This window comes from Gigantopelta aegis, chromosome 9, assembly GCF_016097555.1.
Source record: "Gigantopelta aegis isolate Gae_Host chromosome 9, Gae_host_genome, whole genome shotgun sequence".
Classification (NCBI taxonomy): domain Eukaryota; kingdom Metazoa; phylum Mollusca; class Gastropoda; order Neomphalida; family Peltospiridae; genus Gigantopelta; species Gigantopelta aegis.
The window spans coordinates 46272731-46300603 of record NC_054707.1 but is presented as its reverse complement, the minus strand read 5'-3'; the positions used below and the strand labels follow the sequence as shown (position 1 = coordinate 46300603).

Sequence of the window (27873 nt, the reverse complement as noted above, 5' to 3'; positions counted from 1 at the left end):
GAAAAACTGGGTCTATAACAGATTTGATATAAATAAATAGCAAAGTAAATCTTGTCAAAATAAGAAAATATGATAAATTATATCAGTGATAATGGATGCTTAGTACTGTATTTCCCCATGTATTATGCGCACCGGTGTATAATGCGCACCCCCCACTTTGAATGCTTATTCCAAGAAAGAAAAAAACCATGAACCACAATATAATGCGCACCATTTCTTTAAACCACAAAATCGACAGTGAATACAAGATGTACCATTTTCCCCCCCGTCACCAAAATTAACAAAAAGCAAAAGTCGAAAGAATCGGTGTATTCAAGAAACCAAGAAACAAAACTTAAGTTAGGTATTTGAGTACATAGACCTACATGTCACATTAAACAAAGGCTAGTACTTGCGTACTTACATGTCACAGACTTACACGTGCATAAATGAAAACAAAGTTATATACCCATACACTGTAAATGACTAATAAATAAATGAAAACAAAAATATAGCATATTACATTTGGTTCTCGTGGCTAACATGAATGCGCGAGATTTCTAAATTTATAATAGTGTGGTATATTTCCGGTTTGCCGGAAATGGCCGAATTAAATCTCATGGAAATTAAAAATATTTACAGTCCAGTTTTGTCATTTTTGTGCACTTTTTGGTGAGGTATGGATACTTTTGTAGATTTATTTTGCATTTATTACAACCATCACAAGTGAAAAGCGATTTTTAAGAGGGTTTTGGCATTTCGTTGTAATGAACACTATCAATAACCTGTAAAGTACCATAAACTACCGATCGGCGATTTTTCATGGGTGATCGCTGGACATTTTTAAAAGATATTTTTTCTATTGCTATGTATAGTGCGCACCCCCATTTCTAACCTGTATTTTCTGAAACAAAAGGTGCGCATAATACACGGGAAAATACGGTAGTTCAAATTCTAGCATAAACATTTGATACTCATAATAAGAAATGCTGCATAGTAAAAAAAACATTTTAAAAACAAAATAAAAACAAAATAAAGTTGTCCTACCTCTTGACCCTTCAATAAGTTTTTTTCTGGCAGGCCCTGAGAAAGGGTCAGATCTTAGGAGGTCAGAAGCTTGTATTAAAAACATGGACGACTCTTCGACTCTGACAAGCGCAGGCGGCATGTCTTGTTTTAAAATGTGGTCTTCACTGCTGTTAATCGTGTCATAGCCAACCTGAAAACAGCATTATAATGTTTTAAAATGTGGTTTTCACTGCTGTTAATTTGTCATAGCCAGCCTACAAACACTGTTACAATTTCTGATTTGTGCAATAAGAAATACATGTACATATACTAGGGTACATGTATATGGGTAAATTTGGTACATGTTTATTGCATTATTTAAAAGGAAAACGGAGTAAGGTTTTCACACACTAAATGTAAATTATACACTGTACATGTTATTATTATACAGTTTTCATCAGGAAAGGAGATTGATCACTCCATTCCACACTAGCCTGGAAAGTTCTAGGATTGACAATTTAATTGCCTTCCAATGATTTTTAAAAAATAATTTAATACTTTTTATTTGAAGCTTTGTGTGAATTTTTTGTTTGATGCAGTGTTAACATCAATCCGTCCCTCAATTGATTGCTCAATCCATCCATTCATCCCTCAATTAATAGTTAAATTTATCCATACCTTAACTGATCAATCAATTCATCCATCCATCCATCAACTGATCAATCAATTCATCCATCCATTCATCAACTGATCAATCAATTCATCCATCAACTGATCAATCAATTCATCCATCAACTGATCAATCAATTCATCCAAATGATCAATCAATTCATCCATCAACTGATCAATCAATTCATCCATCAACTGATCAATCAATTCATCCATCCCTTCACTGATCAATCAATCCATCCATCCATCAACTGATCAATCAATTCATCCACCCATCAACTGATCAATCAATCCATTCATCTATCCATCCACTGATCAATCAATTCATTAATCCATCAGCTGATCAATCAATTCATCCATCTTTCAACTGATCGATCAATTCATCCATCTATCCATCCCTCAATTAATAGATCAATTCATCCATCTATCCATCCCTCAATTAATAGATCAATTCATCCATCAATCAAATGATCAATCAATTCATCCATCAATCAAATGATCAATCAATTCATCCATCAACTGATCAATCAATTCATCCATCCATCCATCAACTGATCAATCAATTCATCCATCCACTGATTAATCAATTCAGCCATCCCTTAATTGATCAATCAATTCATCCATCCATCCACTGATCAATCAATTCATCCATCCATCCACTGATCAATCAATTCATCCATCCATCAACTGATCGATCAATTCATCCATCCATTCATCAACTGATCAATCAATCCATTCATCCATCCATCAACTCATCAATCAATTCATTCATCCATCAGCTGATCAATCAATTCATCCATCCATCAACTGATCAATCAATTCATCCATCAACTGATCAATCAATTCATCCATCAACTGATCAATCAATTCACCCATCAATTCATCCATCAACTGATCAATCAATTCATCCATTTATCAACTATCTATCAATTCATCCATCAACTGATCGATCAACTGATCCATCAATTCATCCATTCATCAACTGATCAATCAATTCATCCATCCATCAACTGATCAATCAATTCATCCATCCATCCATCAACTGATCAATCAATTCATCCATCAACTGATCAATCAATTCATCCATCCATCCATCAACTGATCCATCAATTCATCCATCCATCAACTGATCGATCAATTCACCCATCCATCCATCAACTGATCAATCAATTCATCCATGCATCAGCTGATCAATCAATTCATCCATCAACTGATTAATCAATTCATCCATCTATCCATCAACTGATCAATCAATTCATCCATCTATCCATCAACTGATCAATCAATTCATCCATCTATCCATCAACTGACCAATCAATTCATCCATCCCTCCAACTGATCAATCAGTTCATCTATCCCTCAAACTGATCAATCAATTCATCCATCCATCATGTCAATCACCTTTTAGTTAATGCCTTGTTAGCCATGGCAACCATATATATTACATGTATATAACTTGGCATTTGATATATCCATTTTTACCTTCACATTCAGCATCATATTGCTATAATATTGGTACCACCTGCCATCTATGTATCTATGTATGTATGTATGTATGTATGTATGTATGTATCTATGTATCTATCTATGTATCTATGTATCTATCTATGTATCTATGTATCTATGTATGTATGTATCTATGTATGTATGTATGTATGTATCTATGTATGTATGTATGTATGTATCTATGTATGTATGTATGTATGTATCTATCTATGTATGTATATATCTATCTATGTATGTATGTATCTATCTATGTATCTATGTATGTATCTATCTATGTATGTATCTATGTATCTATGTATCTATCTATCAAATCTCTCTCTCTCTCTCTCTCTCTCTCTCTCTCTCTCTCTCTCTCTCTCTCTCTCTCTCTCTCTCTCTCTCTCTCTCTCTCTCTCTCTCTCTCTCTCTCTCTCTCTCTCTCCACCGACCACTGGGCTACGTTGGTGGCGGGAACAAGGAATAGCTCAATGGGTCCAAGAAATAGCTCAATGGGTCCACCGACCACTGGGCTACATTGGTGGCGGGAACAAAAAAAAAGAAATAAGTGTTTTATTTAACGATGCACTCAACACATTTTATTTACGGTTATATGGCGTCAGACATATGGTTAAGGACCACACAGATTTTGAGAGGAAACCCGCTGTCGCCACAACATGGGCTACTCTTCCGATTAGCAGCAAGGGATCTTTTATTTGCACTTCCCACAGGCAGGATAGCACAAACCATGGCCTTTGTTGAACCAGTTATGGATCACTGGTCGGTGCAAGTGGTTTACACCTACCCATTGAGCCTTGCAGAGCACTCACTCATTGTTTGGAGTCGGTATCTGGATTAAAAATCCCATGCCTCGACTGGGATCCGAACCCAGTACCTACCAGCCTGTAGACCGATGGCCTGCCACGACGCCACCGAGGCCGGTGTGGCGGGAACAAGGAATAGCTCAATGGGTCCAAGAAATAGCTTAATGGGTCCACCGACCACTGGGCTACATTGGTGGTGGGAACAAGGAATAGCTCAATGGGTCCACCGACCACTGGGATATGTTGGTGGTGGGAACAAGGAATAGCTCAATGGGTCCACCGACCACTGGGCTACGTTGGTGGCGGGAACAAGGAATAGCTCAATGGGTCCAAGAAATAGCTCAATGGGTCCACCGACCACTGGGCTACGTTGGTGGTGGAACAAGGAATAGCTCAATGGGTCCAAGAAATAGCTCAATGGGTCCACCGACCACTGGGCTATGTTGGTGGCGGGAACAAGGAATAGCTCAATGGGTCCACCGACCACTGGGCTACGTTGGTGGCGGGAACAAGGAATAGCTCAATGGGTCCAAGAAATAGCTCAATGGGTCCACCGACCACTGGGCTACGTTGGTGGTGGGAACAAGGAATAGCTCAATGGGTCCAAGAAATAGCTCAATGGGTCCACCGACCACTGGACTATGTTGGTGGCGGGAACATGGAATAGCTCAATGGGTCCACCGACCACTGGGCTATGTTGGTGGCGGGAACAAGGAATAGCTCAATGGGTCCACCGACCACTGGGCTACGTTGGTGGTGGGAACAAGAAATAGCTCAATGGGTTCACCGACCACTGGGCTACGTTGGTGGTGGGAACAAGGAATAGCTCAATGGGTCCACCGACCACTGGGCTACGTTGGTGGTGGGAACAAGGAATAGCTCAACGGGTCCACCGACCACTGGGCTACGTTGGTGGTGGGAACAAGGAAAAGAAATGTATAACTACATCTCAACTCAAATTTAACCTAGACCAGTAGCTATTTGCTTTCTAACATACATTGCATAATATATATGGTTACAAAAATGCCTGACTGATTAAAATAGTGAGATAAGAAACCTGCAGCTATAAGAAGGATTACTCCTACCAGACAGCAGCAAGACATCTTTTATATCTATTTTAATCTCAGGCGCAATAGTACATGCCATGGGTTTTGATATATCAGCTGTGGAAAACTGGATAGACTAGGAACAAGAATTCTGCGATATTAAAATTTGTGCCCACTATATTCAGTGTCGCCAATAGTTGATCTCAATGCATGTTAAAAAATAATAATAAAATAAACTTTAAAACAAATTAAACTTTAAAACAAAAAATAATTACAAACATTCAATTTAAATTAAAATTTAAAAATTAATTTATGTTTCAGTTTTTTTCACATGCATTGTGGTAAACATCCATAGGTGCAACTAAAAACCATGTTTTTACATTCCAATAAGGAAGTCTCAATGTAATTTATCAGTATTATCATCAACAATGTAGTTGGAACTGTAAATAGCACTTGCACTATCAGTAAACACCGTTATAATTAATAACTCACTCTGACTAGGTTATCAACGGCCAGCTTGACAACTCGTACAGGTTGAGCCAAATCCGGCATCGCGTTTCCATCTTCCGCTTCTTCATGGAGAATAACCAGCCGGGACACCTGCAAAGAATCACAGCACGTTAGCATGCAAATAGTAAATTTAACAATAACTTTTTAATTTAAAATATAGGCATTATACTTTCAACTATATATACAGATATACTCATAAAAAAATTTACACCTGAATAATTTAATTTTAAGAGTAGACATTTTGTTTATTGGATAAACCAACGGAACTGGGCACATCCAGTTGAGAAGAACACTTCATAATGTTATGCTAGGCAGATTCTGCCGACAAATATGCTATCTTTGTGCAACTCATCTGTATCATATGGCCCTATAAATTTAACTTGCCAGATTCTATGGATTTGCAGATTTCTTAAGATTTGTTACGATTTGTTAATTAACAATCTAGTTACGGTATGGAATCTAGTTGTCCTGAATGCAATTTTTTTTTTTTTTTTTAAATGTATATTGTGTGTGACCACATTACTCATTAGATATACCAGAGTTTTTCATTTGCAAGGATTATACATGGGATTAATTTAATTATTAATTTGAAGTTATATATTACAAATAAATGTAAACAGTAAAATATGGCACTTGTAACTATGATATAATATAATACCTTTATGATATAACACATATGTAATATTTTTATGATAAAACATAAATGTAATACTTTTTATGATATAGCACATATATAATACTTTTATAATATAACATATATGTAATACTTTCACGATATAACACATATGTAATACCTTTATGATATAACATATATGTAATACCTTTATGATATAACATATATGTAATACCTTTATGATATAACATATATTTAATACTTTTATGATATAACATATATTTAATACTTTTATGATATAACACATATGTAATACTTTTATGATATAACACATATGTAATACCTTTATGATATAACATATGTAATACCTTTATGTTATAACACACATGTAATACTTTTATGATATAACACATATGTAATACCTTTATGATATAACACATATGGAATACCTTTATGATATAACATATATGGAATACCTTTATGATATAACATATATGGAATACTTTTATGATATAACACATATGGAATACTTTTATGATATAACACATATGGAATACCTCTATGATATAACATATAACATATATGGAATACCTTTATGATATAACATATATGGAATACTTTTATGATATAACACATATGGAATACCTTTATGATATAACATATATGGAATACCTTTATGATATAACATATATGGAATACTTTTATGATATAACATATATGGAATACCTTTATGATATAACATATATGGAATACCTTTATGATATAACATATATGTAATACCTTTATGATATAACATATATGGAATACCTTTATGATATAACATATATGTAATACTTTTAATTTTTATATTTAATACTTTGATTTTTGCTTCAGTTCAACTCGGGTTCACCGTACCCGGCTGGCTTTTCTCTTCTTAACAAGACATTCTTGGTGTCTTGCTGTCCATCACCGTGAAAAACTTGATTAGCTTGTCGGATCTAATGAAATTACAGTCTACATGTCTGACCAGTGAAGTATAGAGAACAAAATTTAATATGCTTGAGTTCATTCAACAATTAGGCAACAGTTACTAACACATAAACAGATACTGAGGAAGAGAGTTTTCAGTATGTTATTTGTATAGAAAATATATGTTGAAAAGCATTACCCATATGTGATTGATACCCAGCCACTTTAAATACTAAACTGATGAATTATAAATACAACATACATTAGACTGTGACCGACATCCATGCTAGCCTTTTATTTATAAATACCACTGTAATAGATATATGTAAATGAATACACATATATGAGATGTGAACAGCTTGTAATAAAACTGATACAGGCAGTTTATCAACCCACCTACAGGTATGAAGAAGCAACACACAAATATAAAAGAACAGTTCACATTACATTTAATCTTTCTTTTCATTTTTTTTTGTTCACCCAACAATGATCCATTTGTCCAGTTGTTCGATACCTATGTTAAAGGTAGGGTCAACTCAAACAAGAGCCTCATGTGTTGGAAAGATGCATACCCGGACCACCAACACATACTGACACTTTAGCAAATGAAAAATGCATAATTTGAGAGTTAACCATGATTATTCCTGCCAACTGGGGGCAGACATTTTGTTTCGTTTTTGTGACGTCCGGTGGGATAGCTTGGGGCGAAGTGACATCAGCTCCTGACCATCTCCTGTATGTACAGTGTAAACAAAAGCAGTAATTTTCGACAAGGTGCTTCTCTTTGATCAACCTGACTTGTAAAACAGCATAAATGATGTAATAATATAATAAACTATTTAACTAAATATATTTCAAGTTGCATTAACGGAACAAAATGGGGTTATAGTATTTTTCTCTGTTTAATAATCCAAAGGAAAAATGTACACTATTAGGCCTATTGATATGCTACGTTGGAGCAAAAACAACAACCCACGATACCCAAGTGATAATTTTCTCTTTTTTTGTGACTACGTAATTGGTCAGTTCTGTGGTTTTAGATGGAAAAGTCTACTTAATCAATAGTTTTACAGAACTATTTACAGTAATAAACCATGTCCATTACAATTTTAGGGGCGACAGGTAATATTCCACAATACCGGTATGTATTTTTGTGGATAGACAGTGTCATATAATTGGCTCGTCTGGTTACCAATCAAATACACGCCTGCCAATCAGGAATCACAGGTAGAAGCAACTAACAGCATAGACCAATTAACTAAGAAAACACTGTGTATCATTTCAGTACATAGGTTAATGCATGGGCAAAACATTGTTAATTGTTTCGACTTGTTGTGTAGCCACTTTGACAATGGTATTTTATTTTATATTGAAAAATAATATATATAGTGCTGGATATACTTATTGCTAGCTTACTGGGATATGAATTATTACAGAACATTGCAATGTATGACTATTTATCATCCCGCAAAAAACAGGTAGATTGTGTTTCTCTAGTTCTAAGGCTCATTCCTGATGTTACATGTTAAGTATTACGTAACCACCAGCTCGCCAGAGGGCGTACTCACTGAGATGGTACAAAATGGCTGCGCCCGTTATATATAATAGCCGTCACATTTAACCGTTTTATTAATTAACTATACGATTATACGTATTGATATTAAGCAATAATGTGCATTATATATCATTGAATATGCATACCAGGCCAAATGCCTTAATTGTCCTCTCCTTTAATGTAGCCACGGGTTAACACTAACTGAGTTAAATTCCTTTACTAAGAGTTGGCTAACAACTGGTTAAAAACTGTTTTTGAAACACACAAATCTGAGTTAGCAAACTAAGTGTTAGTTTTCATTAACTCACTGAGGGTTTATTTTCAAGTTTTGGACAACCAAGCTGCAGTAGCTCATAAATGTTAAGATGGTGCATCTTGAACTCGATGATCAATAAATCAATGTGCTCTAGTGGTGTCGTTAAACAAAGCAAACTTGAACTACTCACTGGCGTAGGAAGCTTGAGGAAGGCACTTTTCAGATATTTTGCTTTATATTTGCTTTATAATAGTGTAAAAGTGTGTAAATATAAAAATGTGCCCCCCCCCCCCCCCCCCCACACACACACTTTCTGACACCTTCCTATGCCACTGCTACTACATGCAAGCCACCCCTACCTCCAACTCATTCAAGGCAACCTACACAATAATAGTATTTCAGCATGGGCTGTGTACACAAGGTATCATGACCCCATAACACAATGTTTATCTAGCATCCTGCAGGAAGACAGCAGCAGCCTGTTAACTCAAGATACAACCTGAATGTCAGCAATTTTACACACAACAGGTAGAAAGCAAGTGTTGTGAGCAGTGTAAAGAATGTTTTCTTACAGGGCCAATACACACCAAATATAATGCAATCCAACAAGTACTAATGAGTCCAAGAATATATTGAGGCCAATACAAACCAAATATTATGCAACTTATACAAGTACTAACAGTACAAGAATATATTGAGGCCAATACACACCAAATATTATGTAACCCATTTGATATATTTTTCTTGGACTGTTAATACTTGTATGGGTTACATAAATCATACATACCAAATATTATGTAACCCATACAAGTACTAACAGTCCAAAAAGAACATGTCACGGCCAATACACACACAAGGACTAATAGAGTCCAAAATTAACTGTCATTTCAACATGGTAAACTCTGTATATGTAGAGCTCTGTAGCTAACACAAGAAAGTATAGTTAGCACCTGGATCCAGTCAAATACAGATCAGGCATGTCAAGAGTTAGCTTAGAACACTATCAAGGCCCATACACATCAGCTATTATATAACCCACACAGGTACTAACAGAGTCCAAGAAGAACTGTCATTTCAACATCTAAACATTGTATATAATGTAGAGATCTGTAACCAACACCTGGATCAAGTTAAACACAGACTGGGCCTGTCAGAATTAGCTCTGAATGCTATCAAGGCCAATACTCATGCCAACTTGTGTTAGTTTGGCAGTGACCTTTGAAGATGGCAGTGTGCACACCCTGTGTGCTGATAGCTGGTAGTCATTTAATTAACAGCAACTGACCCTCCAAACCGCCAGATAGCTGCAACGCTTTCATGTTTCTGAAACCACCTGAACAATATGAGACGGAGAGATACCAAGACATATGATTTTTATTGCCTGTCAATTCTGCTTGTAATCATGTGCGCTATCTACACAGTATGAGGTTCATATACGTTGTTACGTGTATCCATGGAAACTGCTATGGTTACTAATGCTGAAAGAATGTTTTACTGCCCATATCATCCATCATTATATCACAGTGAATACCAATTGAGAATGGCTATTTCTATGGTTGACACAATCACAATAATCACTCATCATAAACAAAACAGGGCTGGTCCTACCACTCACTAAATATGCCAGTTGCTAATTTTAAAAACACCTGACACATTTTATTTTAATTTAACAAAATAATTTCATTTAATAATTGATTTTGTTGGAAAATAACTGTTTCTGCAATTTTTCAAGTTTAATACTACTAATATTAGTAATAAAAAATAATTTGGCAATATGGTTTGTCACGCAGATCTAGACAAATACATGTAATAGTTTTTAAAACTTTGTTTTGTTTAACAACACCACTAGAGCACACATTGATTTATTAATCATCGGCTGTTGGATGTCAAACATATGGTAATTTTGATATACATTCTTAGAAATGAAAGCCGCTAAATTGTTTCATTAGTAGCAAGGGATCTTTTATATGCACCATCCCATAGACAGGTTAGCACATGCCACGGCCTTTGATATACCAGTTGTGGTGCTGTGGCTGGAGCGAGAAATAGCTCAATGGGTCCACCGACAAGATCTATTCCAGACCGACCGCACATCAAGCAAGCGCTTTACCACTGGGCTACGTCTCGCCTCTCACATGTAATAGTGCATAGTGTGCAGGTCATAGGACACTAATCATCTAAATGGCTGTAACAAGTTTAACACATGATGTAATAGTGCATAGTGTGCAGGTCATAGGACACTAATCATCTAAATGGCTGTAACAAGTTTAACACATGTAACAGTGCATAGTGTGCAGGTCATAGGACACTAATCATCTAAATGGTTGTAACAAGTTTAACACATGTAACAGTGCATAGTGTGCAGGTCATAGGACACTAATCATCTAAATGGTTGTAACAAGTTTAACACATGTAACAGTGCATAGTGTGCAGGTCATAGGACACTAATCATCTAAATGGTTGTAACAAGTTTAACACATGTAATAGTGCATAGTGTGCAGGTCATAGGACACTAATCATCTAAATGGTTGTAACAAGTTTAACACATGTAACAGCCTCATCTGCCTCGGATGCACATTATTGTTATGACATTCAATTGCTATGCATTTCCAACATAATTTGAAGTGCACAATCAATCAACAGGCAACATTTTGTTCAGTATCGTATCGTGTTTTACTATGCACGTTTCAGACCTTTACACAATTTTAAAGTGTTAAACATAGCTGATAATAAAAAAATTGAAAACTAAATATTCCTTGATTAGTATAATGTATAATATTTTGTGTTTACGTGTAAAGAGTTTGAAAAAGTTATCTAAGAAAAGGCTGTACCCTACTTGTAAATGCAGGTGCCTGTGTTAGTTGATCGGAGATAATAAGGAAGATAGCTTTCAAGCAGTTTGTGAACATAACACACCCAGCACTGGCATATTCCTAACAGTATTTATTTGATTTCTTATTAAGTTTTTGGCCCTTTAATACCGCAATGAAATACAAAATTTTATATATACTAGTGGAAAAAAGTAACTGTGTAACCTAAAAAATCGGATGAAAATAAAACCGCTCAATATTTTAGCCTGATGTTTTGTACATGTTACCAGTGAACGCACCGCCACACAATAGCTGGGTCAATGCCGTATTTGCACGTGCAGTTTTGCTTCTGGGACATGAACATGTTTTTCCCATTTTTTTCTCCCAACATGTTACTTTTCAAGTTTTTGTCGACTTTTCAACTGTCGGGTCATTGCATGCCAACCGGGGGTACAAAAAAGCAGGTTATTTCTGTTGAAAATTGTAGCAGAGCAATGCCCAGGCTAAACGAAAATGACCGCCTTCGCGCAATTGGCATGATCCAGGCTGGTATGCGCCATCGACAGCGCGGACCATTCCTGGATTGCGTGCCATTAATCCCAGAACTGTACGGAATCGATTACGTGAACATGGTATCCGTCCGCAACGCCCGGCTGTCCGTTCAGTTTTGCTAAGACGTCATCGTGTAGCACGTTTGGCTTGGTGTAGAAGACACTTGCACTTTAATCGCCGTGACTGGGCGGGTATACTGTTTACGGACGAGCCCAGGTTTCACTTGGACAGCAGTGACGGCCGTTCAAGAGTGTATCGTCGTGTTGGAGAACGACGTGCATTTGGCGGAGGCAGTGTCATGGTTTGGGGTGGCATCACGTCAACTGGACGAACACCTCTTGTGGTCATCGATGGCAATTTGAACGCTGTACGCTACCGTGACGACATTATTCAGGCTCACGTCATCCCATTTGTGCAAGGACAACAACGTCACATCACGCTTCAGCATGACAATGCTAGACCTCACGTCGCCCGGGTGGTAATGGATTTTCTAGCACAGCAGAACATCGATGTGTTGCAGTGGCCTGCGGTCTCACCCGATCTTGCACCAATCGAGCACGTCTGGGATGAGATGCAACGTCGTGTACGTGCACTGCCTAACCAGCCGCTGACGTTGAGAGCGCTTGGTCAGACGTTAGTACAGATCTGGAACGGCATTCCCCAGGCATTCTTCAACAATTTGGTAGGCTCTATGAGGCGACGGTGCCAGGCCTGCATCGACGCAAACGGTGGCCATACGCGCTATTAACTTTGTGAACTGTTTTTTTACCCCCCATGTCTTTCATCCCCAATACCGATGAAATGTCGGATGCTGTGACATTTTAAATGAATTGACGTTTTGCTTAATTGCCTAATAAATAATGCTATATGATAATTTTATCGTTTTATGTCTTGAAATTATCTTTTTATCAACATGATAACCATACACAGTTACTTTTTTCCACTAGTATATATTCACAAAGTTCTACTTTAATTTGCTTAAAGGTCCTATGTCAAAGTTGAAAGTATAATATTTTGTTATTTTCACATTATTTGTAATAAATAACTACAAATGAATCGATCTCAAGCATAATCTTTCCATAGTTAACTCTAGTATAATAATTGTAAAAAGTCTTGCAGTGGATGACAAGACGGGTTTCCCAAATAATTTGTGGCTAAATATAGCATGGTCACCATTATTGTTTCTTTTGTCAGCTGACCACAAAGAATTCTGGGTAAACTTAAGTGTGTTGAATGTGTACACATAAAACAGTGATATCACATAGTTAATGCATGTGACACTCTCAAGATTCCCCCCTAAAATAATTGTATTTCTACTAGTAAATAGAATGATTTAGTTGTATTTTTTTAATAGGCATTTACATGTAGCTGACGTTATAAACCAGGGGTGGGAATTGGTGAACTATAAAAAAGAGGAAATTTATCTTGAAATCCTACGTTAAAATCTATGCCATCTGACACATTTTGGAGGAAAGGAAGATTAAAATGCGAGGAAACGCAATGTTCCATGAGAGGAAAACAGCTGATCCAAGGAGAATTCCCACCCCTGATAAACTGTTTTAAAACAAAATATTTTTGGCAGGAACCACCATTATTGTAACTTTGACATAACATCTTTAAAACTCTGAATATTAAAATACAAGTGCTTTAGAAAATCACTGAAAAGTCTATATAAATGTATACAAGATTTGAGCTACTGCCCAGGGATTGACCACTAGTCATACCAGAGATCAGGCCCAGAGTGGACACGCCTGGACCTTGAGTGGATATGGGCATGTGGAACCTGACCTGACCTGACCTGACCTGACCTGACCTGACCTGACTGCTATACATATCTGTAATAATAATTAGCAGTTGGATTATTGGACAACTGACAGGATTAGCTCATTCTCCGTGTAAGCTGTCCTCTGGATATTGTTTGCCACAACTGTCAGGCTTGATACAGAAACAGGAACATGCTGGTGACATATAAAAGTGTTTACACGTCCATTTTAACACACCCTCTGTACAGTGTATGTGTGTGTGTGTTTTCTGAGCAGCAAGAATGTCAAAGGGCTCACTGTCACTTAGTGAAAAGTCTTAACAGCTGCCAAGCCCTCATTGTGTGGCAGTGTCCTGCAAAATAGTACACAAACACAAACTACACAGCTGGGAACTGATCCAAGCAAACAGTGAGCTGTTTTCGTCCTGCTATGCCTTGTATTGTAAGCTGGGGTGGATACAGTAAATTTGTAAAATGGAAACAAATATTGGAAAGAATTTGACCTGTACCCCTCTATATCAAAGGCTCTAAATACTAATCCTAACCCTACATCTGAAACTACCCTAACCATTGCCAAAAGATTTGTTTTGAAAGCAAGGAGTCATAACAGATTTGTTTTACAAAGTCCAAATTAAATTAAAGCTAACCATTCTTTGATTATTTCATACATGTACATGATATGATAATCCCTTGAGTGAAAACCTGAATATTTCTGTATTAATTAATTAGTAAATGTACATCATGTAATTGTAAAGAGTGTAAATAGTATACTATATGAAGTTCATTAAAGTATCTTTTATCAGGGATAGCACCATGCATCACTCGTCAAATTTACCAAATGTGAATTTGAAAAACAAAATAATTTCATGAATTGTAAATACATTCAGGGTTATCTCTGGGTGCAAAGACGATTTCACCAAATTATCTCTTAAACTTAAAATAGCAGAAATCCAATTATTTTCTAGCAAAATATCAACTATTACATGTATTTATTTCACCAAACTGAAAATAAATTTGCCTGTTGCTTAAACAATTTGCAATTGGAGAATTTGTCGAGTGCCAGGGCTACACCTGACATTGTAATGATTAAAGTTTTGTTGCAAGATAACTGTGGGTTTCCACAATTTTTGAAGTTTCACAGACAATATGGCTAAATGTCACCAAATAGAGCTATCCCTGCTTTTATAAAACATGCTCCCTTCTGTTTGTGTGTGCACACAACGAGTTCATTATGTGAAGTCAGCACCTACACACGTCTGTATAATTATGACACAGCTAGGGTGTAGTCGAGTTTTTAACCGTGGAATGTCAGATTTACATCACTTATTTCAGATACAACTGAAACATTATGCTGATGACTCAGATGTGAATATAACTTTTCAAAAATATATCTTTTCAACACATACACGACTGAATGTTACACTACACAGAAGACGACACCACTAGAGCACATTGATTTTATTAATCATCGGCTACTTGATATCAAACATTTGGTAATTTGTACTTGTAGTTTACAAAGGAAACTTGGTACATTTTTCCATTAGCAGCAAGGAATCTTTTATATCCACTTCCCACAGACTGAACAGCACATATAATAGCAGCAAGGAATCTTTTATATACACTTCCCACAGACTGAACAGCACATATAATAGCAGCAAGGAATCTTTTATATACACTTCCCACAGACTGAACAGCACATATAATAGCAGCAAGGAATCTTTTATATACACTTCCCACAGACTGAAGAGCACATATAATAGCAGCAAGGAATCTTTTATATACACTTCCCACAGACTGAACAGCACATATAATAGCAGCAAGGAATCTTTTATATACACTTCCCACAGACTGAACAGCACATATAATAGCCTAATAGCCTTTGATAGTCCAGTCGTGAGCCACTGGTTGGGATGGGGAAAAACACAATCAGAGAATGGGTCCAATGAGGAGGTTCGATCCTGCGACCAAAGCACCCTGGCAAGCACTCTACCAACTAAACTAGATCCATCTCCTTATACTACACTGTAATTTAAAAAGATTATGCACTAAATGTTTTATTAAGTACATGTAACCTTGTTTAACCATCAAGTAGGCATTTAACAGAAAACAACGTGACTAATAAAGTAAGAAATAGGTTTTCACCACATGAAAGCAGAGCATTTTATTTAATTAATTTTTATTGTTGGGGTTTGTGTGGGGTGGGGTTTTTTTTTTGGGGGGGGGGTTGGGAGATGGTGGTGTTTGTTGTTGTTGTTTATATTAAATCCACTTAAATTGCAAGAAATATTTAGGATTTTGGGGGGACAGGGGGATGAGTGTGGGGTTTTCTTTTTGGGGGGGGGGGAGGGGGGATTATCTAACAATGGTCTGGGGATAAATGACACACATGTGTGTACAATACATTCTCAGCTAAAGTATACCATAGATGAAATGCATGAAAAGGTCAAATGTTGGCTGACAGAGGTTAGAGATAATAAACTGGAGAGGAAGAGTGTTTCCTTCCTTCTCATTGTACATGTGCTTACTGGCGGTAGCGAATAAACCTGCATTACTTCCTGCACATGCTCACAAGCCCGTGTGATTAATACACGAACATGCATGCACATTATTACAAGCCCACCTTCATCAATCCCTGAATTGATGTAACCCAATCCAATACTTCAAGGATGGGTTGGCTGTTAATGTGATCTACATGTTTTTTAGGTGAAGCTCATAGCATCAACTGTCACACCGAGCAGCCACACTTGAAATGTTCTGCTCCAAAATGTTAGAAAACCATAGTAAAAAAACCTCACATGAATCACTCTTTTTTTTCCAGGTCATAATCCACTGATAAAGCACTCGCCTGATGCAGTCTGTCTCGGATCGATCCCCGGCCATTGCCCCCTGCCCCCCAAATTTTTTTCCCAGCCATTGCACCATGACTGGTACATATTACATGTAAAGGCTGATGTATTTGCTATCCTGTCTGTGGGATCCTGTACATATAAAAGATCCTTTGCTACTAGTTAATGGAAAAATGTAGCAGGTTTCCTCTCTAAGACTATTTGTCAGAATTACTAAATGTTTGACATCCAGTAGTCAATAATTAATAAATAAATGTGCTCCAGTGGTGTCATTAAACAAAACAAACTTAACTTTTAACTCTTTAAAAAAAAAGAAAAAAAAGATCAATGCTCTAAACTGGGATGGGTTTGTATGTATTACATTCACATTATATATTCTACTGATATGAGAGATAGCTCAAATCGATACATTTAGACAATACACAGCCCTAGGTATACATGTTATACATGACATCATGTCCTATATATATATAATAATTTCCTCAACCTGAAATTTTATACGTTTTCTCCAAATAAAATGTTTTTGCAAAAACAAAATGACATGGGAGTTTGGGGTCATTCAATAATTAATAATAACACTGAATTATGTAATGTTCTACGAAAAATCAATTCATGTTAAAATGCTTTCAAAAATGGATAAATCGACACGAAAGTAAAACGTGACCTATAAGTTATAGTATAACAGTATATAATTATATACGCAAAATGGCAGTTCAATATCTTGAGGCAATGCTAAAAAAAGTCCTGAAAAGTAAGTGTTGTACAAACAGAAGTTGTTTTACAACACCATCAGAGCACATTGATTCATTAATCATCGGCTATCGCATGTAATTTTTGGAGGCAATTTTGACATAGTCTTAGAGAGGAAACCCACTACATTTTTCCATTAGTATTAAGAAATTATTTATATACATGCAACATCTCACAGACAGGATAGCACATGGGGCTTTAGAGTGCATCAAAGTCGAGTTGATAAACAATGTGCCCCAAATAATCATGCCCAAATTCAGTACGAACATGCTGACCTCAAAATATATCACCTCAAAACCACGGAAATGTTCAGTTTAATTACAGGACAATTCCACGGTAACTGACGCAACATGTAGACAATTTTTAACATCTTGATTATTTTATTTCTTTGAAAGTATTTAATAAAATTCTTAGGACTCTTTTTGACTGCAATAAATGTCGAGTCAAAGCCATGTCAAAAGAATATTTCATTGTATACAATCTTAGAGCAACTATAATCAAAAGTAAAGTGTGGGTAACTGATGCAACACAATAAGTCACTTGTATTTAACATGTCTTTTGAACCTGCCAAAATTGTCTGAATCTGAAGCATCAAGCTTTCAGTTACATACAAAAATGTGTAGTGCACAAGTAATCTATGATCACAATGACAACAGACAAATGTTATCTACAAGGAATTGTCTAATAACTGTTTTTTAAAACTGGGTAACCGACTTGACAATAAAAGTAACTGATGTAACATCTGTGAATAATAAAAACTTATAGGAGCATATTTTAAAAATGAAACATTTGTCTTTGGCAACTGGTTCATCTAAATTGTAACAAATACGTAAATTTCAAAAGGGAATTTAAAAAAATGAACAGGGAGATGTTTAGGGGTGGGTTGGGAGGTCGACCCCCCATTCCTGCTCAAAGCAAATTATTGTTATTATTTTAATATGCATTTGTCACAATGAATTTTACTTGTAGAATGCAAGAACTTGCATTTTAGGACTTCAGATTTCACAATCCCCTCCCCCCAATAACTCGGGCACTTACACGCTCGATCTCAGCCAGCCAGTAAAATGTTCCAGCACACGTGCCTTAATAATGAGACAACAGCTTAAGTTACATATACATCTTGATAGTGTAGTGATTTCTTTTTGCAATTTTTAAGTATATATACTCCATCCACTTCTCATGGTTTACCAAATGACTGAGCTGAACCAAATGCTTTATAACAAATTGATGGCAATAAGGTACAGATTGTAAATAACCCATATTCTTTCTTTAAAATCTGGGTTATTCATTCTCAGCATGCTAAGTCCTGTCTCATTTTGTGTTCTCGTTTGATTTCACTTTCTCTTGCTTTACACTGGCTTCAGAATGAGCTACATGCCACCCGGAGTGGACATTATGCAGACAGGCTTCTGGTGGTGAGTGTGGCAAATATAGGGGTCGAAGTAGCCCCCCCCCCCCCCCCCCACCAGTACCCCTCACAAAAACAGGGTCAACCACTAATAACACTACTGGGAGAGCAGATAAGTGGGAGAACTTTACAAATGATGATAGCAACAGAAACTTGGCATAGATGATCTCCATGGGGCATTCGTCACATCCAATCAATGAACCACTTGAATTTTCAATATGACGGCCATTTTTAAATATGGCTGCCATACTGTCCTACAAATGTTAATTATTTAGAGGTATTTTAATATAGTTTTTCGATATTAGTCATTTTATATCATTTTATATGTTTGAAAACATGCTAACCTAACATCTGATATATGTAAAAAAAAGACTAATGTGGGAATGGCAAATATTGGGGTCAGTATATGACAACCTCCCCAAAATATGGGCACCTACTACTAAGACTATTGGCAGAGCAGACAGCAGAAATGACGTCACTTTGTCCCAAACTAGAGTACCGGACACAATGAAAACAAAACAAAATGGCTTCCCCCAGTTAGCAAGAATAATCACATTTATTAACTCTATGCATTTTTCATTTCTTAAAGTGTCAGTATATGTTGGTGGTCCAGGTATGCATCTTTCCAACACATAAGGCTCATGCTTGACTTGTCCTTCACTTTAACATCCACAAATAGTCAAATACAACATAGTTATCCCCATCCCTATTCAATAAATCCATTTTAAAAAAGATTCATGAAAATAACAATTTTTTGGAAAATGCAGCATTAACAAAAACCTGGTCACTACTATCATGTTTCAAGTCAACTGATATATAAAACAATTATAGGGCAAGCAAATTAAAATAATGTTTTCACATGTAATAATTTAACTGTTGCTCCTCATTCAGTTTTTGTATATTATTGTTTTAATATTAACGACAATGCCAACCATTATTATCGATTTCACTTACATGTACTGTGAAATACTCATCACGACGATTCATAATTCGGCATAGTTGCTGTTATTTACCAGAATTCCTGTCAGCATCACACACATGATATCAAACAAATGTTTTTAAACTGCATAAATTTACATTATAAATTTAGAGGAACCCACATTTTGCTTAAAAAAAGATGCAATGGTGATATTTTAAAAGTACGTTCAACTAAACAGCCAGAAGTAGCATATATGAATATGTTAATAGGCTCTTGGAAATCCCCAAAATTTCTGCAAACAGATTTGATTAGCTAATCAAATTTCTTATTTTAAGTAGATGTAGACTTAATTAGAATGTGTATTTGGAATTTAGTAGATGTTAAAATATGATGAGGTGAGCTTTCACTGTAAAATAACATGTACAGTACCTTTATAACACGTACCTAGCTCAAGAATTCAATGTTGTTTAAAGGTTGTTTCATTTAAACAACATCACTAGAGCACACTGATTTATTCAGGGCTCTGTCACTCACCAGATTTGGCAATTGTGAAATTCTAAAACTGGCGAATTGTATTTTAATCTGGTGAAATAATTTCAGGAAATAATTAATATTTTGTTGGAAAATAACTATTTTTTGCCATTTCATAGACACATGTAATTTGGCGAAATATTCTGCGGAACCAAAACTAGCCCCGTTATTAACCAGTGGCTATTGGATGTCAAACATTTGACAGTCTTCATAGGAAACCTGCTACATTTTCCCATTAGCATTTGTATTTAGCAGCAAGGCAGGGAACTTGGCAAGCTTCAGAGATCGCAACACAATTTTAAAACATTAAACAGTAATTGCTAATCAATTTTCAATTAACTAGAATACTAAGAAATATCGCTAATCTAGATTTTGAAAACAAAATGTTTCTTGCAAGGGATTTTTTAAATGTACTTTCCCACAGACAGGACAACACATACCTCAGCCTTTGATACACCAGACGTGGGGCACAAAAAACAACCATGGTTCTATCCTACACATACACTCTAGCAATTGAAAAAGATCCCACCCAACAACCCCTTTTCTATCACTGGTTTAGCCAGGCAGCTGGGGGTCATGCATTCCCCATCACTAAAACAAATCACACCTTTATTTCCCACACAACATTATAGATTTTTCTGTCACCCTATAACAGGTTGCCCCCCTACCCCAACCCCAATTTTTTTTAGGGGGATGGGAGGCTGATTTTTTCCTGAATTCAATGAAAATGTCCAAATCTGTATAACATTAATATTGTATTAGCATTACGAATACTGTTAAATGGCTAAATCCGGTGGCAAACGAATCACTATATATAGTATACATTTTTACATGGAAAATAACCAATATAATGATTATTGTGGGTAAAATGAAGGAAATATATAGTAAAAATAGTTCAGGCCAGCTCATTTTGCCTAAATGTGTCTATCGTTTTTGCACAAATTTTATGATTTTCTCCAAAACTGCTCCCTGTCTCGTATGCTTATGCCTCCCCCACCCCTCAAAGCCAGTGTTGTCTAGATATTCTTATATTTATATATATTTTGAAAATATAATATGTTCTAAATCCATGTTTAATAAAATAAAATTAATGCCAGACTGTAAAACGGGTATTGCGCCATACCAAAAACTTTTTTGCATATTTTTTTTTTTAAATTAACCTTTTGACAAAATTAATTACTTTTATGATCATTACTGTGTTATTTTCTTAACCGTAACCCTAAACTTAACCCATTTTCTTTCTAGGGAATGGCCCCAAATAGTACCCCATTGTCTGTGGTTGCATTTAATTCCATAGTACCATACCCAAAAATTTCTTTCTGGCAGAAACACTGACACTGACTCGGTCGATTATTAATTTTGTTTTGTCATCATTCATGAATCATTGAATGTAACAGTCATAACATCGACAGCATCTCATCTGTGCAAATTAACTATACAGACTGAGCAAGGTACCGAAAAGGTATCTACTTGGAAGCAGAACGGCCTAATTACATGGAAATAAATTGCTTACCTGTTGGGCTACGGGCTCCAAAATGCTTTCAATCGTCTTCGTATGAAAGACAGGCATTTTGACTATCTAATAGGTCTATAAAATTCTAAAAATTGATGATAAAAACGTTAAAACATGTGTCTACTGTCTACGACCAGCCGCAGTTCAACTGACCTCGTAGAATCACATGTACTACTATCTAAACACTTAGTCACTAACCACCAATATAAATATATTTGAATCGTTGGTAGTAACATTAATTTTCACAATTTTGTGTGTATTTAATAATTACCATAATATGTGGTGAATATTCATAAATTATTTGATTTAATTTCGAAAACAACAATAATTAAATGTTTGTTATACATCAAATTGGTGGTATAGTTAGTAGTACTACACACTTGTCAAGTTAGTTTATTTATTCCGATCGCTTCAAACTGTTATCAAAATAAAACTAATGGATAAAATAGGTTTATGAAGTTTTAATTAAATTTGTGAGTTCCAGAGAAATGGCTTAAATAATGTTGTTATAAAATATTTGTAGGAAATCCCTGAAATATGAAACCAGCTATCTTTGTTGTAGACATGGGTGTGTTTCCAAATAAGGAATTCAAGTACGACATGAGCTGGCGAAGGATTCCCTCTGCTGTGGGAGTCATTCGGAACGTTTCGGCTGATTACGACAGTCGGAGAACGGTCTCTTTCGCGTAGTAACGGGTTCGCATCCCAGCAGTGGCTCCAACTCAGAGTCAGATTTAGCGACGTAGTCAATTAATCAATCTTTATTTCTTTATACATGAAATGCAGCCCAGTAAACTGATGCAGGCGGAGTAGCTTTAAAACTGCAGTGTGTGTGTGTGTGTGTGTGTGTGTGTGTCTCTCTCTCTCTCTCTCTCTCTCTCTCTCTCTCTCTCTCTCTCTCTCTCTCTCTCTCTCTCTCTCTCTCTCTCTCTCTCTCTCTCTCTCTCTCTCTCGTGTTTAATTATATTGTGCATTAGGAAACGATCGATGTTACATGATGGGGGTAGGGTGAGATTGCGGCTTTAAATACAGGGCCGTAGCTAGGATATTTTTTTTTTTTTTGGGGGGGGGGGGGGTGTCAACTGAGTAGTTAATAGTCTAAAACTCCTAACACGGTTAAGAAGAAAATTTTCTTTAAGTTTCTATACTTTTCCCCCGGATTTTATCCGCTAGCTACGGCCCTGAAATAACGGATAACCTGAAGGAAACGGATAATGTACAAACATGCATGAGTAGGCCTGGGTCATCCCTTATTGATATTTATACCCCACATATCAATATCAATAAGGGGTAGGGTTGGAGATGTCTCGAGCTAGGCCCCTATATAATGAATGAATGAATGAATGTTTCATGACACCCTACCACAAAATACATCGGCTATTGGGTGTCAAACAATGGTTAGAGTAGGCAGGAAATGGGTAATGTTTTATTTCACAACGCACACAACACATTTTATTTACGGTTATATGGCGTCGGACTAGAGTAGGCATATATATATATATATATATATATATATATATATATATATATATATATATATATATATATATATATATACCAGGGCCGTAGCTAGCGGAGGGGGGGGGGGGGGAGGTAAGCCCAGAAAAAAATCCGGAAAGCATTATAGAAACTTAAAGAAAATTCTCTTCTTAACTGTTTAAGGAGTTTTAGACTATTAACTACTCAGTTGCCCCCCCCCCCCCCAACAAAAAATCCTAGCTACAGCCATGTATACATACATACATACATACATGCATACATACATACATACATACATACATACATACATACATACATGCACGTAAGCGGGATCGACCGCGTAGATTGTAGGCCCTATGCATATGGTTGAGTTAAAAGAGCTTCCTTTTTATGGAAGCTTCGATAGCTCAGAGCGTATCGTGGTTAGTCTTGCAATTTGCGGGCGAATCGGTGCCACAGGTTCGAGTCCCAGCAACGGCATGGGACAATTTGTGAGGCCAGAAAGGATTTAATTATCCCCTGCGCCAGTGCGTTAATATCTATGTATGTAATAGTCAACCTCGACATACATACAATATATAGATATTCATACATCAATACATACTAGCCAGTGTCAGGTCTGCCCACTGTTTCATACACGTAAGCGGGATCGACCGCGTAGATTGTAGGCCCCATGCATATGGTTGAGTTAAAAGAGCTTCCTTTTTATGGAAGCTTCGATAGCTCAGAGCGTATCGTGGTTAGTCTTGCAATTTGCGGGCGAATCGGTGCCACAGGTTCGAGTCCCAGCAACGGCATGGGACAATTTGTGAGGCCAGAAAGGATTTAATTATCCCCTGCGCCAGTGCGTTAATATCTATGTATGTAATAGTCAACCTCGACATACATACAATATATAGATATTCATACATCAATACATACATACATACATACATACATACATATACCCTACCCCTTATATATATATACATGTGTGTGTGTATATATATATATATATATATATATATATATATATATATACATACACATATATATACCCCCTGAAAAATATCCTGGATTTAAAAACAAAATGTGCGAAGTTAAAAACGTTAAGTGAAATTAAAGTGAAGAATTTTAATTGCACATGCGATATTTCACTATCTTTTGTATTTATATGTAATTAATCGATTCAACGCATAATTTATGCATACTTAACTCAAGAAATACATTATACTATACTTCCACTTGGGATAAATAGTCAAGTTTCCCGAAGATCTTAACCAGAAATAATAAATGTAGTCTAACAAAAAACTCTGGATAGCGTCAGGCGTGTGTGCAGGAATGTCCGCAGGAGGGCGTCCGGAATGTGGTGGGCGAAGGTGGACGAGTCATGGTCCCCCGGAAAATATATTAAAAAAGAAATTGCTTGAGCATTGAGGGGTATCGACCCCCTCCACCTGCATACGCACTGAGCGCATCCACCACAATAGCAGCCATGTCTGTAGAGACACAACATAAATTCATTCTATCAGGTTACCTGACGATCATTGTAAAATGAAGTTTGCAATTAATTATATAGGTGTATGTTTTGTTTTGGTGGTGTGTGGGTTTTTTTTTGGTGTTTTGGGGGTTTTTTTGTGGGTTTGTTTGTATGTTTTTGTGGGGTTTTGTGGGGGAGGGGTGTTTTTTTTTTTTAACTTGAAATAAAAGTACACTGTACATAATTGTTTATGTTCATGCAATTCAAGGCATAATCTTTACATTTTAAAACAAAAATGGATATATTTATATTGTATCTTATTATTCAACTTCGATACAGTTCTTATTAAGGTGCAAATTTTCTTCTTTTGAAAAATATTATTTTTCGGAGCATGATTTGACCCTGCATAAATTTTTGCACACGCGCCTGCATGGTGTATGAACCCATAAACAAAAAATCCAATTAAATAATTTAATTTACTTGTAAAAACAAAAATATGTAACATTTGGGAAAGATTTTACCGGACGACTAAGGAGCGAAACATGGCACTAGCGACTATGACAGAGCATCTTTAAGATTGATGTACTTCACTGGCGTAGGAAGGTGCCAAAAGGTGGGAACACACACATATATATCGCTGCTGCTACTTGATCAAGAAAAGTGTTGGTGGGGGGGGGGGGGAAGAGGGCGCGTGCCCCCCCCCCCAAAAAAAAAAGAACCCCACAACAACAAACAAAAAAACCCTTTCCTACGCCAGTGTACTTACCTTAGTTTCACACCTAAATAGCCGATCTCTATGTTTGTGCTGGGGTGTAGTTAAAACATAGATTCGTTCTTGGAGATGAAAAACGTGCAATATTAGTAACCTACCTCTTGTACAGTTTCAATAAGGATCCGATAGTAATATTTCCTCCACCTTTTAAGGTTTTGTATCTGCAATATAAGTTTAATAATAAATGTATAAATAAGCACGTGCATGTATTATATTAGCCATTTAAAATAATAATGCGTAGATTGAATTAGGAACAAACCTGTGTGCGTGCATTTACCTGTGTGTGGTGTCTGTGTGTGTATATGTGTGTGAGAGAGAGAGAGAGAGAGAGAGAGAGAGAGAGAGAGAGAGAGAGAGAGAGAGAGAGAGAGAGAGAGAGAGAGGAGAGAGCGTAGATTGAATTGGAGGAAGAGAGGGAGAGGAGGGGAGGGAGGAGAGAGAGAGAGAGAGAGAGAGAGAGAGAGAGAGAGAGAGAGAGAGAGAGAGAGAGAGAGAGAGAGAGAGCGAGGGGAGGGATGTGAGGAGAGAGAGAGGGAGAGAGAGAGAGCGAGAGAGAGGGGAGGGAGGGAGACAGAGAGAGAGAGAGAGAGAGAGAGAGGGGGGGAGGGAGGGAGAGAGAGAGAGAGGGAGAGAGAGAGAGAGAGAGAGAGGAGAGAGAGAGAGAGAGAGAGAGAGAGAGAGAGAGAGAGAGGAGAGGAGAGGGAGAGAGAGTATGTGTGCATGCGTGCGTGTGTCTGTTTAATGTGTATAATCATAGGCATATTGTTTCTACTTTGTTTCGGGGGTAAAGGGCATGCTAATTGTTGCCAGAATTAAACAAAAATGCCCCAATCTGAATTACAACGTTGATTCATATCGAAGTTTTCATTACTACCAATCAGATAATGGGTTCAAATGAAGAACTACACATTTTTACATGGATGATATAGGGACTGTGATTAGAATGATAGAAATGCACGTGGTGAAAAATGGCCAGCTCATTTTATCCTCGTTTTTGTCCGAATGTGAAGATTTTTGCTCCCTCATGGGCGTACATAGGGGGTTCGACCGAACCCCCCCCCCCCCCCCCTGAAATCGCTTTTTTTAAATAATTTAATATATCTGACATTATTATATTTACTCAACATAGAAATATATGCCCAATATCTCTGCAATCTATTTTGGAACCCCCCTTTTCAAAATCCTATGTATTGGAACCCCCCTTTTCAAAATCCTATGTACGCCCATGTCCATCATGGGTGTTTATGTTTATCCGTCTTGTACACATATGCCTATAATGTTTGAAGGCTATGTAAGCTACATGACATTTTTCAAATGAAACTGTTTTTGTTTTGTTAATTATACTTACGTCAATCTTTTGTTTTCGACAGGACGCTTTATTTGTAATAGCATGTATCCCTTTGTCCTTATTATACACCATTAATAATCCAAAACTGGCTGCCGTCACTGCCGCTGATAATGCGCCCATAACAGGCCATGCTTGCTGTTGAAGAAAAGAATTAATCCCGTATGTCTTTAATAGATAAACTAACATATTTTTTTTGGTGCAGCCTATCTGTTCACTGAAACGAACAATCGAATGACGTCATAATAGATCTCGTTATTTGGGTTACGACACCGGAGTGGCTTTGGTGACACGATGGCTTAAAGCACCAAATTTGGCGCATCTGTTCTTTAGCCCAGTACAATTTATTTTGCGGGCTACCCGATCAAGGTCAAAGGTAATATTTAGACAATATCCAGAAAGGCTGTTTTAAAGCACCAACTTGGTCATATATTTACCCCTAAGAATGTACAAAACATTTAGAGTCACACCATTTCTCACCAATATTGCCCAAATTGACAGCTCAAAATTATGAAAATGGAAAACATTAGAATGTTTATAAAAACATATTTTATTAAAAGAGCAATACTGAGAGGGTAAAAATCTGAAATTTCAGAACTCGGAACTAAAAAAGTTCAAAGTTCTACATCTTCTACGACAACACTACAAACTGTTATAGGTAAGCTACGTGACCTCAGTCAATGGTATTATCTGATGTAACTGTTATCCCCAGTCATTCACAATATAATCAGACATACTCCACTTGTTTATTGTTATTTCATAGATTTTGATTAGTTAAACACAATAAGGCATTTGATCAAGTAACATAAACTATCTATGTGTTAAAGATAATTTTAA

At 36.6% G+C, this 27873-nt stretch overlaps 1 protein-coding gene across 10 annotated transcripts in view; it reads right to left on the bottom strand.

The window, feature by feature from the left end:
* The window catches only part of LOC121381142 (vinculin-like), an 84863-nt gene extending 57610 nt beyond the window's left edge, over positions 1-27253 (bottom strand). For 8 of the 10 annotated variants that reach the window (XM_041510293.1, XM_041510294.1, XM_041510295.1 and 5 more), the window contains exons 1-4: positions 27040-27253; positions 25790-25852; positions 5501-5608; positions 1027-1198 (exon numbers count right to left, since the gene is read on the bottom strand). In XM_041510293.1, the coding sequence (XP_041366227.1) occupies positions 1027-1198; positions 5501-5608; positions 25790-25852; positions 27040-27225 (529 nt within the window). In that variant the 5' untranslated portion in view covers positions 27226-27253. Of the gene's footprint in view, positions 1-1026; positions 1199-5500; positions 5609-21981; positions 22136-25789; positions 25853-27039 lie in introns of those variants that run through there. The other 2 variants (XM_041510298.1, XM_041510303.1) reach the window with 1 other exon arrangement.
* Positions 27254-27873: the final 620 nt, after the last annotated feature.